The sequence below is a fragment of the Anopheles gambiae genome, chromosome 2 (genome assembly GCF_943734735.2).
Source record: "Anopheles gambiae chromosome 2, idAnoGambNW_F1_1, whole genome shotgun sequence".
NCBI lineage: Eukaryota > Metazoa > Arthropoda > Insecta > Diptera > Culicidae > Anopheles > Anopheles gambiae.
In genome coordinates, this window is record NC_064601.1 from 53647115 (window position 1) to 53662514 (window position 15400).

General features: G+C 41.3%; 1 protein-coding gene across 5 annotated transcripts in view; it reads right to left on the reverse strand.

The window, feature by feature from the left end:
• Positions 1–15400, reverse strand: part of LOC1274515 (uncharacterized) — a 142341-nt gene that overhangs the window by 40048 nt on the left and 86893 nt on the right. For all 5 annotated transcript variants that reach the window (XM_061643917.1, XM_061643919.1, XM_061643918.1 and 2 more), the window contains exon 6: positions 3350–3483. In XM_061643917.1, coding sequence (XP_061499901.1) covers positions 3350–3483 — 134 coding nt within the window. The remainder of the gene's footprint in view (positions 1–3349; positions 3484–15400) is intronic.

Below are 15400 nucleotides of genomic sequence, written 5' to 3' on the forward strand. Positions count from 1 at the left end.
AGCAAATTCTAACTACCGCAAATACGCTTCCCTGTTTCACGTCGTTGCTCGAAACGGATGCATGTGTTTGTGCGCAAAAAACGTGCGCAAAAACTTTCAGCTCACATATCACCTTGCCTCTTCGACGGGTGTACCGGCACCAGGTACTGGCGGGGAGAAAAAGCGATAGTTTTCCCTGAGAGATTCTGTTTTTTTTTTTGCCTAACATTGCACCGATGATTTATCAGTTAACGAGCGAAACTTGCGGACGTACAACGCTCAGAAAAGGCAAGTAAAAGTTGGATCCAATCTCGGTTCAATTGGTTGGTTTACGTTTTCGAGCAGCGGACACGTCTTTCCACACTCACAAGAGCGTTTGGAGATTCGGTTCCGGTACGTCAGCTGGTCCAAATGGGCAAGAATAAGTTTGAATTTAATTGAAACATATTGAAGCAATCCGATAGTTCTCCGGTGAAATGCACCAGCGAAGGGGTAAGTGTTAGCCCCTTTTGCCACAACATGCAACTCAAAGGATAAACGACGGCCGAGGCCAACATTGACGGGCATAGATTTGCATGTACAGATGCGGTAGACTTACAGATTAGTGGTAAAAGTTTCCGTTCGGATACAAGCGATATGAAAACTGATAAAAACCGTCGACAAAGAACCACAGACACGATATTCCATTGTAACGAATTCATCAATTCAAATCAGAAAGATGTCCATTATCTTTTTGCAGTTTATTACACAAACGAAGCTTTCATTTTTTTCTGCAGGATATGCAGACTTAAATGGTTAATGTTATTAGTAGGTTGTTTTATAACTTTTATCATTACATTCTTAAGCAATTCTACTTTTTCGATATCCTTTCATTTTCACAAAGGAAATAAAATGTCAACTAAATTATTTATTACTTCTCGTCGAACTGTTTGAAATTTGCAAGAATTATTACAATTTATGGATATTTCAAGAAGCTTCTAGAAGTATGAAGCAATTTAATATGAGCCAGTCAACGGAATCATTCGCTACGATCAGTAGCAAACGAGAGTATGAATACAATCAATGCATTGCTTTGCTATGTTTGCTATGCGAAAATTGAATGAAATCACAAAAGCTTCATGTGACATCAGTAAGGACTTTCTAAATCTGATCTCGAATAAGACTTTTCACCTACACACACTGTCACAACAACAACCGGCAGAACGGTAGAACCAACTATCGCTTACTGCATCTGCAATTCAAGTGCTGATACACCCAAGCCAGGCAATGGCTACATTGCCACAATTCCCATTTTGCTGTTAATGACTTTTAATTTACTGCTACAATGTGCATACACACCGGCCAACCCCGGAAACGCATTTGTCTCGTTCTACGCTGCGGTACTTTGTGCCAAACGGCACTTTGAAACCAGCTTCCGATGGGAGAGAAGTGTCCACTTTGGCTGCGAAACGGTACGGTGACTCCCGGTCCCATGCACGATGATGTTCGTTTTGGAACTCGGATAGCTAATTAAATTCCGAAACATCCTCCGTTTGCGCACAACCAGCAGAGAGTCATGCTATTTCATTAGCTTTACAGTCGTGCCTCCGTCCACATAGTGTCTAGCAGCTCCGAGAGAAATGAAAACTCTTCGGAGAGGATGGTCGCTGCAATGTGTAAAAAAACTCCCCCCGTGCAGTTACCTCCGCCCATCTTCACGTTTAAGCGTCAGTGGTTTGATTCTGCGGGTATCAAGCGCCTTTGAGTTTTGTCACGGAGCGGAATCTGTGGCAACAGCCGTGTCCGTGATCGGACTGTGCGGGATAAAGCCGTCTGGTAGGTAGCATGGTCGCGAAGTCTGCGGGAGCATTTGCTAATCAACTCGGTAGTGTACCTTGGCTATCCCTAATCGTTACGCAGCAACGACTGACGATTGAACAACAGCGCACTGTGCAGTATTTGCAGGGATTCCAGCATCGAAATTCTCGCAGGAACAATTACCCACATTCCCAGCATCACAATCGATGTTCGGGATATGCGATAGCAACACAATCGGAAGTGGGATTTTATCAACGCCAGAGCTGAAGGCATTCACCGTTGGTTTGTTGGAAACATCGACAACATGTGAAAGGATGCAGATCAAGCCTCTTCCACACTCCGGTATACCCGAAATGTATAGTGTGAAATTGCGATGAACGGAATGTTTAATTGGGATGGTTAATTTGAGTTTGTACACCGAACAACAATTTAAACGTTCGTTTGAAAACCCCAATCATTGCGTTGATTTAGTTTGAAAGACGGATTAAAAAATTTCAATGATATTGTAATAGTAATAATCAAGTAGCGATTCATAATTTTTGGTTATATATGATTGTAAATTGCACGCATAAGATATCTTTCATTTCCCGTCCGAAATTATGTTTATTCTCAATATGGTTTTTTTAAAATGATTTGCTCATAGTAGAGCAGTGAAAACTAATTGCAAACCTGTTAGCTATTCAATTTGATTTACAATACCTGTTAAAAATTTGGCAAAAGATACGAAAAGCCTATCCAGTATTTATGCATGTGCAATTTTTCTCCCTAACTACTTTCAAATAAAAACATCTAACAAACAAAATGTTGTTCATTGAGTCAAGCCACTTACTATGAGCGCATGACATTCTTCATACAAGTCATAGAATTATTCAGGGGTTTAAATAATGCCATTCTCGGGATGATGCAAAGGATCAGGACGATGATCTTAAAAGGCAAAGAGGAAAGTATCGTAGAAATAACAATATCAAGAATGTTCAACTCTTTCAGAGATTAAGTCCGCAGCAATTCTAATTATTTGAAATGCTTCATTCATTTATGCATACTATCAAGAAGTTCTGTACAGCATGCACTTGTCTATTAAAATTTCATACCTCTTTTAGCTTCAATCTCGAATCACAAATCACAATGGCATATTTAACATGAAATCCTTGCACCATTCCTAAATCATTTCTCAGCTTTGCTTTTTGTATCGTATTTAGTTGTTTTTATGTGCACTATAATTTCATGAGGTCCGTCCGTCACCACTCACCAGCAGGCACTATTTAATTAAATACAGAAATGTTTTGCATTTTCCGTAACGGAAGAGGATTGCTTTCAGGGGTTCGGATTGCTATGGAACTGGACATTTCAGCGATTAGACACAAACTGAGACAGCTTCTAAAATGTCCCAAATGTACTCTGTTCACTCAGTCACCAGTTCTGGAAAATCGAATAAACTCTGGAAAACGGGGTTTAGAGTCCAGCTTTTTCTCGAAACTGTAGCATATTTGAATGAAAATTAATCTACCGCTGTATACCGGTTGAGGTGGCAAAGTAACACGAATTTTGCGAATAACAATTTCAGAATACTTACCACCATGTTGTTCAGCGTCAGTGTTAGCTCAGCTTTCGGTCTCGATGGTTGTGAGGTGCAGTTTGCTCTCAGCACGTCTCCTGGCTCATAGCGGGTATGTTCCGTCCACAGGGTGGGCCCACTGTCGGGTAGTTCTGCAATGGGAAAATGCACATTTTAAAGACATCAGATGGCATTATTACAAAGAACGGTCAATCAAGCATTTGCTTTACTTTTGGTAACTGTTGCGAGATACGATAGGCTTAATCGCCAGGGAAGCTGACACAATACGCTTAAGCAACTTTGTCTTGGCGGGAGCAAACCCTCTGTTCCAAGAAGGCAGCTCAAATCGACTTCAAACTATTCAAAAGTTTCAAAGGCAAAAGCCAATAAAATTGAGAATGTCATATTCATTCGCTCACTCGCACAGTCGCAACAGTTTGCGATTCGCACAATGAAGTTTCGGGGCCAAGAAGTGGCAAAAGTTTTGGATTTGACCCCATCCCAGACAAGAGCGCGTTGATGACATCAACCAAAGTTTCCACATAATTATGAATAATTGAGCGAGTTTTGCTCGTAAAATCATCCCGCACGCAGAGAGTTCGCACGCTGCGTAACATCATAAAACTCGTCCGGGCCGAAGACTCGTTGATCATGGCACGGGAAGCCAAAGATCGGGTCTATGATGTGTTGGAAAATCTAATTTTACTATCATCGAAAAGTGTTCAGTCTGTCAAAAAGACAAACCACAAGAGTGTGAATTCTTGAGAACACAATAATATTCAACAAAATAACTCGTGAATACGAACTGCCTCTAACATATGTGTTATTTTTATCGAGTAGAAACAAAACCGATGCACTTAATCCTAGCTGAGGTTAGCTCTCCGGTTCTGCACAGACTATGATTCAAGATACTAGAGTAACATTGCGATGATGTAAAACATGGGAACCTCAACAACGTTCATAAAAGATGTATGCCAAAGTTCGAGCGCCGAATTAAACCCTATAATGTTGCACGTCACTCCACTATTCAACAGCCTCTCGAAACGAGTGGTAGTGATATAGTATCGCCAGACCGAAATTGCCCCTTTATGCTACCGGACATTCCCCACCGTACACCGCAAAGAGCAGCTCGGTTCAAGTGGGTTGCTCTTCAACTCGACCATCGTTACACAGTTTGACACCGTTGAACCGGACGTGGCTGCATGATGGAGAAAACCCAGTGTAGTATAAAGCGGTAGAAATGATGAACGGAAAAATAGAAAATGGTGAAAAATTTCTCCAAACGACAAACTGGTCGCTCTAGACCAAGACGGAAACGATGACACCGACAAATGTTGGTTGCCGGCGAATGTCGGAGCAGTGAAACTGTGCCGACCAGGTCCTTTTAAATAATGGTTCCTCTAATTGACCTTTAAATGAAATCATGTGACTAATGTTGTGCGGTCTCCCACTTAGAGCGTTTGGCTGGGTTTACCATTTGAGCCCGTGTGCTGGGGGGAAGTTTGCGCAAACTGAAGGCCAGTAGGTTAGAGCATTGGGTGATGGAGAAAACTAAGCGATCAATAAATCAATGATAACAACATTTAGGCGGGCAAATTGACACCGTTGTACTCGTTTTAACTGACAGTACCAGACGATTGCTTGCTGTTCATGAAAGGAATACGTTGCCGCACAATGAAAATAACGTTATTTCGACATGAGAAAATCCATGTGCATTAAACCTAAGAATAATGGCTGTTATACTAGCAAGATATACTATGTATCATAATTCATAAGTCGCATATGTCCATTCATAAGAATCATATCATAAGGATTGTTCATTCAAGACATGTTGAAGATATTTTCCCTACATGCGATAATTGAGTTAACTAAACAATCAACAAATGTCTCAGCATTTTACACTCATTGACGAAACATGGTTGACGTGGAAATATAACAAAACATACCCGAATGGGCGCTTTAATTGATTTCCTAAATTTACATCCCCTTTACCAACTGAACAACAAGAGGTAACTTTGTAGAGGAAAGCGAACTTTTACCGAGTCATATATCACACAGCTTCAACTCGCATGCCACACGATACCATGCAAACACACACACACACCGACGCATACACGATCATTAATGAGCACAGACCGATCCCTCTCTTCCTCATGTACGATAAAGGCAAATTTCCGGCAGCTCTCCAAATCGCTCTCCGCTGTCCGTATAACATTCCCCAAAACCCAAACCAAGTCGATTGCTTTCTCCTTTACGTGGAATGGATGGAATGGGTTGTGGAGATAAATGGAGCCCGCTAATACTGCTTCGAAACCGGATCCACACCCGGGGCAGATGCTGCTACAGTAGGTGGAAGGTATTCGCAGCATCAACCCTAGCCAGGATCTGTTGTTGGCTTGTTGTTGAAGATGGATGGATATCTCATATTCCATTAAATCATGATCTAATTCTAATAGAAGGCTCATCAATCTTGGCCTGTAGTAGCGCTCTTCCGGAAGACATGTGAGGATGGATAAAAAATATACATGCGTGAGAAGCGTTTAGAAAGAGCAAAGTTCAGCATTGTGAAGCTGTTGTGGGGTGACATTAACGATTAATTAATAAACTTTGTCCCATAAGGTAATCTGAACTTGAACATCGACTCTGAAGTGTGTTCAATTCAAATATTAAAAATTAGTCAAATTTAAATTGGAGGCATTAAACATATGTATTAGTTTATTCCACAGTTTGATAAATATTTTGTCGAGGTTTAATAATTTACAAGTGTATTATTCAGTACTTAGTGTCACATGTTTGCGTTTTTAAGTGGAGTTGGTTCTTCATAATTTATTTTCACCTCCAATTAATCTATCCAATCTCCAATTAAAACAGTCTAAAGCCATATTACTCTATAATTATGATCAAACTCAACCGTTTTGCGTCATAAATCCTAAGCGTACTTCATATGTTGATTTATTTCTTTATTTATTTATTTATTTATTTATTTATTATTTTTTTTATTTATTATCAATTTGTATACACCGGCTCAACGCTAAGATTAATATCTTACAATAAAACTAAACAATACGATAATACTTTACCTTTACCACTTTTTGTACGGGTAATTTTCGTACCATTCTATTATATATGAGAGCAGATTCCATGTAGATTTAAAGATATTTGTTGCCAAAGTTTTCACTTATTGAGATCAGTATTTGCATGAGTTTTGGATTTCTTCAAAGTTTCGCAAAGTTGTATTATAACTCAAGTGGTTAAAAATGGAATAAACGGAAGAAGGAAGAGCTTCTGGTTTGATATCATAAAATCAGATTGTGGTTATGTGATTTTCGATTGTTTTTAGGAAAATAAATTATATGACTAATAAGTTAAGTAAAGTGCTTAGTTAAATACATGTTTGATTATATTATAACAGAGTTAAAAAAATAAAATTGCTGATCATGTGTCACAGTATATTTATTGACTTCAATTTAACACAAATTTTAGACTAGACATAAGTAATCTGGATTAAAGATGATGTAGGTCCACACTTTTCTTTAAGTAATTTTTGAACAATGTTATTTAATGGGAGACATCAAGTACTGAATCAAAATATTACAATTCAAAGCCAACACTACATAACAGCACTGTTTTTAAAAGTCACTCAAGTTAACCTGTATCAGCAACGATCTAGCCTATTGCCTAATAATCGGTCTGAACGAAGCGAAGAAAATGTTGAACTCACACAACACTCAGGGGACCCCGAGAAAATACGCCCAGAATGTGGCATCGATTTCGAAGTGTCTTTTGAAATCGGAAAAGTGCCATTGACACTTAATAAGACTCGGTGTCGCCTGGCTATCCTATCCGCTGCATCACAGCATCGAAGCGCCTTAAAAACGAACGGAATGTGCCACAGTAAATAAAACTCTGAGACTGTTCTTCCTTCCACCCGCAGGGAGCGAACGGAAAATCACGCTCTAATAAGAGAGTGGATTTTTCGATTTTTATTGTTCCGCCCGTTCGATCTCCCCTTGCATATCCCCACCGGTTGAAGAATTTTCCGCCACGTTGCCTTAGCGCTGTTGCCTCAGCGCTGTTGCCAGCTGCTGTTTCATTGCTTTGCTAGTGAATGGACGCCGTCCCCCTCGCTATCACGGTTTTATTTGTAACAGCATCCGGAATCCCAAACAACCGCATTATTCCTGCTCTGAACGATGGCTTGCCTGTACTCCCCCAAGGAGCACATCATCTGGACCCTCCTTAGGGATTACTGGGCTGTGGGTCCCCAATACGCTTGTCATCTGCAGGCGACCACGAAGACGCGTCTGCGACATTGGAATCCCATCAAATTCCTTTGCACTGCGCTGAAGCGAAACAAATAAACAGACACTCGAGCCACTCGGGATCGGGAGGGGATAGTGGTAAGGAGACCTTGATTGCCTGATGTGGTGGCCAGCAGATTTGTACTGTTCTCTCAAATATTTTCATCGGCGGTATCGATCGATCGATCGCACACACCAATACTTCAGAGTGTTGTTGATCGGTCGAGCATTGCAAAATGGAAAATAGAGCAACAAGGTATCCTATTGAACTTTCCTTTTTGAACCAAGTCTGTTAGTTATATTATCTATTCTATTTTCATAAAACGTTCAATCAATCGTATTTCCTCGAATAGGGGTCTAGATGTAGTGTAGCATTAACATTTGCTTTTTAAATTCCAATTTTCCAATTATTATCGAAACAACTAATGGGACCATTATTTATTGTAAATTCAAATGCAGAGAACTCCTCCGAAAAATGCACAATTTTGAACCAGTGTTCTCACGTCAAAGCACCAAATAAGATAAACACCTATATCGATGGAAACACATCAAAACCACGGTGCGGTAACCGCGCCCTCCAAACCAGGCCCTCCATTAATAGCAAGCCCATTACATTATTGAGAGGAGACAAATGGAGATTACGTTGCTATTTCCGAGATTGATTTATTGGTTCATTGTAGACCACGCGCGTTCGTTCTTTGAACGCTTTGTTCGTTCACTTCTTGGAGACGCTGAATGTATCATCCGCCAACTCAAATGTGAACCAAGGTTAATGAAGCTGGATATTGAACGTTGTCGAAGCGTGACCGGCAAAGAGGATTACACGACACCCAACAGCACGATGCTGTCACGAGAACAGAAAAACCAAAAAAGGTGAATGTTGATCGGTATGCAATCGATAAGAGCATAGGATCGGTAAAATGGTTGCTTTGGCTCTGGTACAGTATTTTTTAAAAAATTTGATAAAAATAGCAAACCAAGGAAATATTATCGTTTGTGGTGTTCAGTTCTTTAAGAGAATCTTTTTTAGATGCTCAATATTTTTTGTATATATCTCATGTACACTAGATAAAAATTTAAAGCATAACATTAGTTCAAACGAAACACAATATTGTTTGATTAATTTTTTGCCATGTCCTTTGTGTACACTAAATTGAAGAAAATTAACAAACCTACATTTTTGTTCTATTAATTTTATCCACACCGCTTAAGCACCATGATGATGTCGTCATACTAAATGCAAAATGTTCACTATTGTTAATTCATTATTAGAATCGAGCATTCTATTTCGACCGTTTGCATATACAGACACAAATCCTAGAACAGTACAGTTGGATTGCAACTTAAAGTTGAAAAGTGGTGTACTTATCAAATCACGAGTAAATACGTGTTTCGCAAAATTATAAAACGATGTTTATGAAGAATTTAGTTCATTGGTTGAATCCAAGCGAGAAAAAATAACAATCTTTCGCATTAATTTTACTGCAAACGGTTCACTAAAATAATTGAAGTGGAACAAAGACTCTTCCGGTGAATTTCAATATTCATTCAAATTTCTAGAATAAATATTGCTCAATGCTGGCAAAAAAAAATCTTCGAACAGAGCGACAATACATAGGCTGTTATTGCTTTAATCAAATATTAAATGAACTGAATATCTTGGATATCATACTGTGTAACGTTTCACAAAAATCTTACCATTGAACAATAGTCACTTTGATCACAGGAATTTTTGGCTCCTTCCGTTGTACAGACAATTACTTGTTTAAACCATCCCTCTTCTTACTGATTGCAATTCAACGCAATAGCGCCGCTTCATTGGATAAAAATTTAAATACACATTTGAGTGATCAAAATAATTACAATTTCTCCATCCATGTAAGAGGATTACACTCGGCAATACTTTCACGCTGCCTTTGACTTCCTTTTCAATAGTAGGTCGCTTTGTGCGTAGTCAAGCCAAACGGCAAGTATTCACAACAAATTGATAACATAAAATTTGATGCTTCCTAACGCACGGGCAAGCAGGCGGACAAACGACGCTACCTGAAAATACGTTCCACAGCGACAACAACAACCGAGGCAACAAAAAATGGCATTAACAATGCCGACAATGTTGCAGCAGTAGCGGCAGCAGCAGCAGCAGGAAACGGATGGAGACGCACGAATCGCATTGATGTTGAATAATAAATGAAATTCCGCCACCACGTAACATGCGGCGAAAAATGCCGAGCGTTCACATCAAACCACTTACAATAAGCAATAATATCTGTAATATATTTTACTTCCACCAACCACCAGCATGCCAATACGGGACCACCTATGCTGACGCAACGTTTACATTCCTGCCCGTCAACATGCAGGGGAAATACAGGTTTGCGTACCGGACAAGTACGGTTTCGACGAAAAAAGAAAAGGAACTGCTGTTCCTTCGGGAGCAAAAGTTACCGGTGGGGGCGCGAGGTCGATGCTTCAACCGCTACGTAAACGGGCCGGTTTTTATCGTTACGGCCGCCTTATGGAGATTTGTTGTTTTTTTTTTCTCTCTCTCCTCTTCTTCAAGGAAGCCCTCAACCAAACGACGCTTTTCCGCTCGGTGGCAAACGCTTCGCGTGCGTCGAAACGATGGCAGCAGGTCTCGTTTGGTACGGGCACAGATGGAAGGCAGCGGTTCGGCGATAGCCCACAATGATTTCGGCTGCAACTCATCAACATTCATATGCTTGGGAATACAATTTTCAGCACAACAATGTTACACATGCGGGTCGAATGAAGGAACAAACTATAGAAAGTATTCCTTCATAGCATACCTTCCTTTGGAGACGGGATCGAGCGGACTGGGAAATAAAGATACTCTTTGGAAGAGATTTTGTTCGTGACGTTGGACTGGTGACAAACGTTTGTCTCTTCTTTTTTTTTTGGCAAACATTTTTCAACAGAAGTGTAAGATGATTGAAAATTTATATTTGAAAAGCACATCCAAACACGATCTGGTGATGTGACATCAGGTGGCAATGTTACGTCCTTTCTATCTCGTGCTATTTGTAGAAGGAAGTACACAAGGATTTCATTCCTTTGTAGCATCAAAGCACGGGTGTAAAATCATTCAAAATTATTTTGATGAAAAAAAAGATGATAAATTGTTAATGATTTGTTTCTAATGAAAACATTATCATACTTTTTATGAAATAGCAACTTGTATTAAAATTTTAAATGATTCATATCGATTTAAATGCTGTGTGATATAAATCGCGAGGGAATAATCGTAAAACAAACTGAATAGATAATAAATTATTAATAAAAATAATTGAAAATGCATATTTAATAAATTTTACCATGTTTATCATCTCAGTCTCTGCTACATCAAGAAAGCATTAGTTTAATTTTTTTTGTACGGAACACGAACAATTTTTCAAAACCTTTGTGACCATTGATGATTACAAAAATCAAAATCTGAAGGCGTCCTTAAGTACAACATTAAAAGCTGAATGAAGGCAGCAAACAGTCATTCGTAAACTTCATCTGCTCTGCTGAAATAAACAATGATTGTCTGGATGTGTGCAAAAACTTCAACAAACGTCACGATCGAGGCTCACGCGTACTTAAGAAGGGCTCCAAAAGGAGTTCATCAGCATCACCCAATCATCTTGGTGTACGATGCAGCGCAAACGCTAACAAACTAATGTGTGAAAATTAGAGACGTGTTTCAACGCTAATGAACCTTGTGCAATTTTGGCCATCGCCGTCTGGAACTTTTCCAATCAGCTTCAATCAACTATCATACATACCGGAGCGCTTTTAGCGTAAGACGTCAATGGCGCATTGCCTTTTTCAATCTTGGGACACATTTTTGGCTAAAGCAAGAGGAGACGTTTGGTAATCTTAAATTGACGACTGCATCGTTCATGCACGCGAAACGAACGCACAATTGCATTTTAAAATGAGGCTTTTAATGCAACGAAACAATCTCTGAAGGTATGCATTGTTAATGCTTAAGTTTAATTCGTGAGTAGATATATTTAAAGAATTAAATACAGTACCTAAAGAAGAAAAAAAAACAATTGATCTTCCCGGGCTTCAACCAGATACACTTCTATCCAACTCGCATTACACCGACATTATCTTAATTTTAGCAATTCTTCCACATACGGCACGCTTGCATGAGCTACTGAAATATGATCACCTAATCAAAGTCCTACAATGTCTGCTACGAGGAAAATATTTTATTTTTCGACTCACGTTCGGCATAGCTTAAACGAGAACGTTCCGTGACATACCGAGCAGCATGATGCCGTCACTCACCTTCGAACAATGGGGTCCTCCCGTGCCGTTTTCCTCCGAGGCAAAGATGATGGCGACGATGATGTGTCGCACTAAGAAGCAGATGTCAAAATAACAAAAGCACTTCTTCAACGTCAACATTCGAGTCAACACACAACCACCTACACACGCGCAGGAACAATCGTCCTTGAGTTACATGGCATCTTTCCCAAAACTCATGTCAGCAGCGGCCAGGCCTGATACTGAAGTGGAATAATATGCAAGATGAACGAGTCGAAACCAGGCACAGGCACCAAGCCAGTCTCAGCATGCGACGATCCTTTTGTTCCCGAGCCTTCTGTTGCATCCCCTTCCCTCTTGATCCATCCCGAGAGGACACAACCCGCGGTTACACGCGAATGCGATAAGCGACCAAATCTCGTGCTCGCGCGATTCCATGCCGAGGTTGCTGACGTTATGTCGCGTACGTGTAAATTATGTTTGCTTTGATTCACACCCGTACATCCGACCAAAACGGAACGCGCGCGCCAACGTTTACGAGAGTATGTGTGTGAATGTGTGTGGGTGTGTGTGGGTGTGTATGAACGAAGATGAATATTCTCACAGCCAGCCATTGTTTTTCTATGTTCCGTACGACACCCATTCTTCCCAGGCGATGATTATTTCCATCGTCAAATCCATTGTTACCGCGGCCAAAGCTATTACACGTTAAGAGGTCTCGCGTTTGACTTCCCCGTGTCGCCAGTCCGCTGCCCGCACCATTCCAAGTCGGAGGAAAACAGTGAAGCATATTCACATGACCTACCACTACTACCAGTGACACGCGCGCACACACGTTATCTGGAACCTCGCGGGAAAAGAAGCATCGGGAGTCATCGGATAAAGGATGGCATGACAGTTGGAACCGTTGGTGAAAATGGTGAAATTGAGCAAACGCTCCCACAAAGCCACCAACCATGGAAGGAAGGGGATGTTGGAATACCGAAAGAAAGGGCGCGGGTGAGGCGATCAAATCCATTGTTTGTGGCGAAAACTTTCTCAAACGGTTTCGATTGTTGATAGCGACTGGTTGAATGGATTCGGCGAAAAGTTTCCTTCCCCTTGCGCCGGGACGCCACGTGGAGTGGATTGTGAAATAGTCCTCGAGGGATATCCGCTACTTTCGATGTTCTGTTTTTTTGTAAATCTTCCTCACTTCCCCCTTGCCTTGTATCAGAGTGAGTGAGTGAGTGTGTCATCAATGCTTGTGATGACATTAATTGTTAACTGGGGGCGCTTAAGAAGATATTGCCATGGTACCGGGCACAATGCCTGAGGGTGACATGGACCGCAAATCGGAGCAAACAGTGCAATAGTTTTCCGTCCGCTGTTGACATGCGCGTATCATATTTCTTTAACTTCTCGAATAGAGGAATACACGCCTGTGTTTGGAGGAGTCTGTGTACCGTACAATCATAAATAATTATTTGCAAATCGAAATGTTTACTCCAAAACTACAATAATTGTGAATACACTTCTATTATTTTGATTGTCACCAATCGATTTATCGTATACACTGATAAATTCTTAAGAGCGAAATGGGTTTCTAACGATCGTCCTACAAACACCCTGCCAATTCTTCTTCCGCGAACTACGCTTTAGATAGTGATGTTTTGCCAACGATTAATTAAATTGGCGTGCGTTCAAACGGAAACAAATTATCGAAGCAATTTTCCGCACAAACTTGTTGATTGCATTTGCGTTGTCAAGTGCCATTGTGTGTCGTACGTCGTGATTCTCGACAGGCACAATTTAATCGGTACAGCCTGGAGAAAAGGAAGGCTTGTGTCGTGTCAAAGATTCTAACAACAGCACGTTCGCTGGAGCACCCTTCTGAAGGGAAAAACATAACTTACAAAAACTACCCAAATCCATGCGGGACGGGACACGATGGATGGTAGATTGATGATGGGTACAGGTATGCTCGTAGCCTTTCACTCTAGCAAGACGAATTAATGCCTCGGGAAGCTGCGAGGCAGTGCGAAAAGTTTTCACAGGTTTCCACACTCCCCCAAGATGTGCACGGATCAAGCGGGGCTAATTTCCATATTAAATAAATTTTCACCGAGCCGCCGGTTGTTCTCTGGTGACGTCGTTCGTCGAAGACACACGCCAAAAGGTGGCGCAGCGCATTACCTCGGACGGCATAACTCTTTAACACCTGTATGCTTCTTGGCGTTTGCATGTCAGCTTGAGAGAACGGACGGATAACATCAAGAACACAACCTTGCTGAAGGGCCCCGGGCAGGAGATGAAGCAGCCGGCACCAACCGCCCGAGTAACGATGGGCAAAGATTTTCACCTTCCTCAAGAGATTAATTCAAGCGTGCAAAATGTTTTCCTTCCTTCTACCCCGTAGCCCTTTGCATGTCCCGCCACCCGTCAAACCTGTCGGACGATCCGACCTGTCAAACATTAGCATAAGCTTTATCAAACCACTAGAGCGGGCATTCCCAGCGGCGACGACGACGTTGAGCTGTTAGTGTGCATACAATCATTCGCCTGCGTGCCCCTTCCGCAAGTGTTTACGCTTGTTGAGCTTATCCTAGAGCAAGCGTATGCCGCATAGTGGGCCCAAAGGAACTCACGGGCAATTCACGGGCAGACTGCTTAGCCTGGAAATGCCATAAATCGTCTGAGAATTTATGGGTTCAACTGCCTGAAAAGATTTTCCCTTGTTAATCCTCCTGCAGCGCAGCTAGGGTTTCATTGAGCAAATCATGAACGAGAAAGGCGAAAAATTGATACCTTTAAAAGATTATTCAAAGTGAAGGAGTAACGAAACCAGACGCACATACAAGTCAACAAGCAAAACCTATTCTGCCTTGATAGTTCTTATAGAATAAGCAGTTAAGAATATCTCGTGCTTGTACGAAGGTAAACTGCTCAAGAAAATGGCTCCATTAACCGTACGGTCACTAACTCCGAGGTCGCATGAATTAGCCTGCACAAGGCAGAAAGCAAAACCATTCGCTAAACGGATCAAAATAACCTAACTAACGTTGCAGCCCCAACGGTGGACCAGGTGAACGTTGTGGGTAAGCACTACGATAATGATGACTACGAAAGTGGAAGCGTTATTAGTTTGCCGTCTGGCGGAATCAGTGTCTTCCGGTGATGGTTGTCTGTGATTTCAGTGTTGCCGCGTGCGAAAGCCAAGAAAGTGCCCGAAGTGTGTGGACGCAATCCAGCAAGATAAGCATTCTTGAACACCTGCCGTAGAACACCAGCCAGTACTCCAAATGAAGCCCATCCTCAACACACACAGTGTAGCGCTAATAAACACATCACAAACTCGCTCCTGACCTCCAATTTCCGGCTCCGGTCGGTGTCTTCCAGTTCGCACCCTCAGCAACTAACCTGACATGGTGATTAACTTCAAGCTACGGTGTAGCCAGCAAATCGTAAGATCCATACAGATCCATGCCGTAGCCACAGCACACACCTT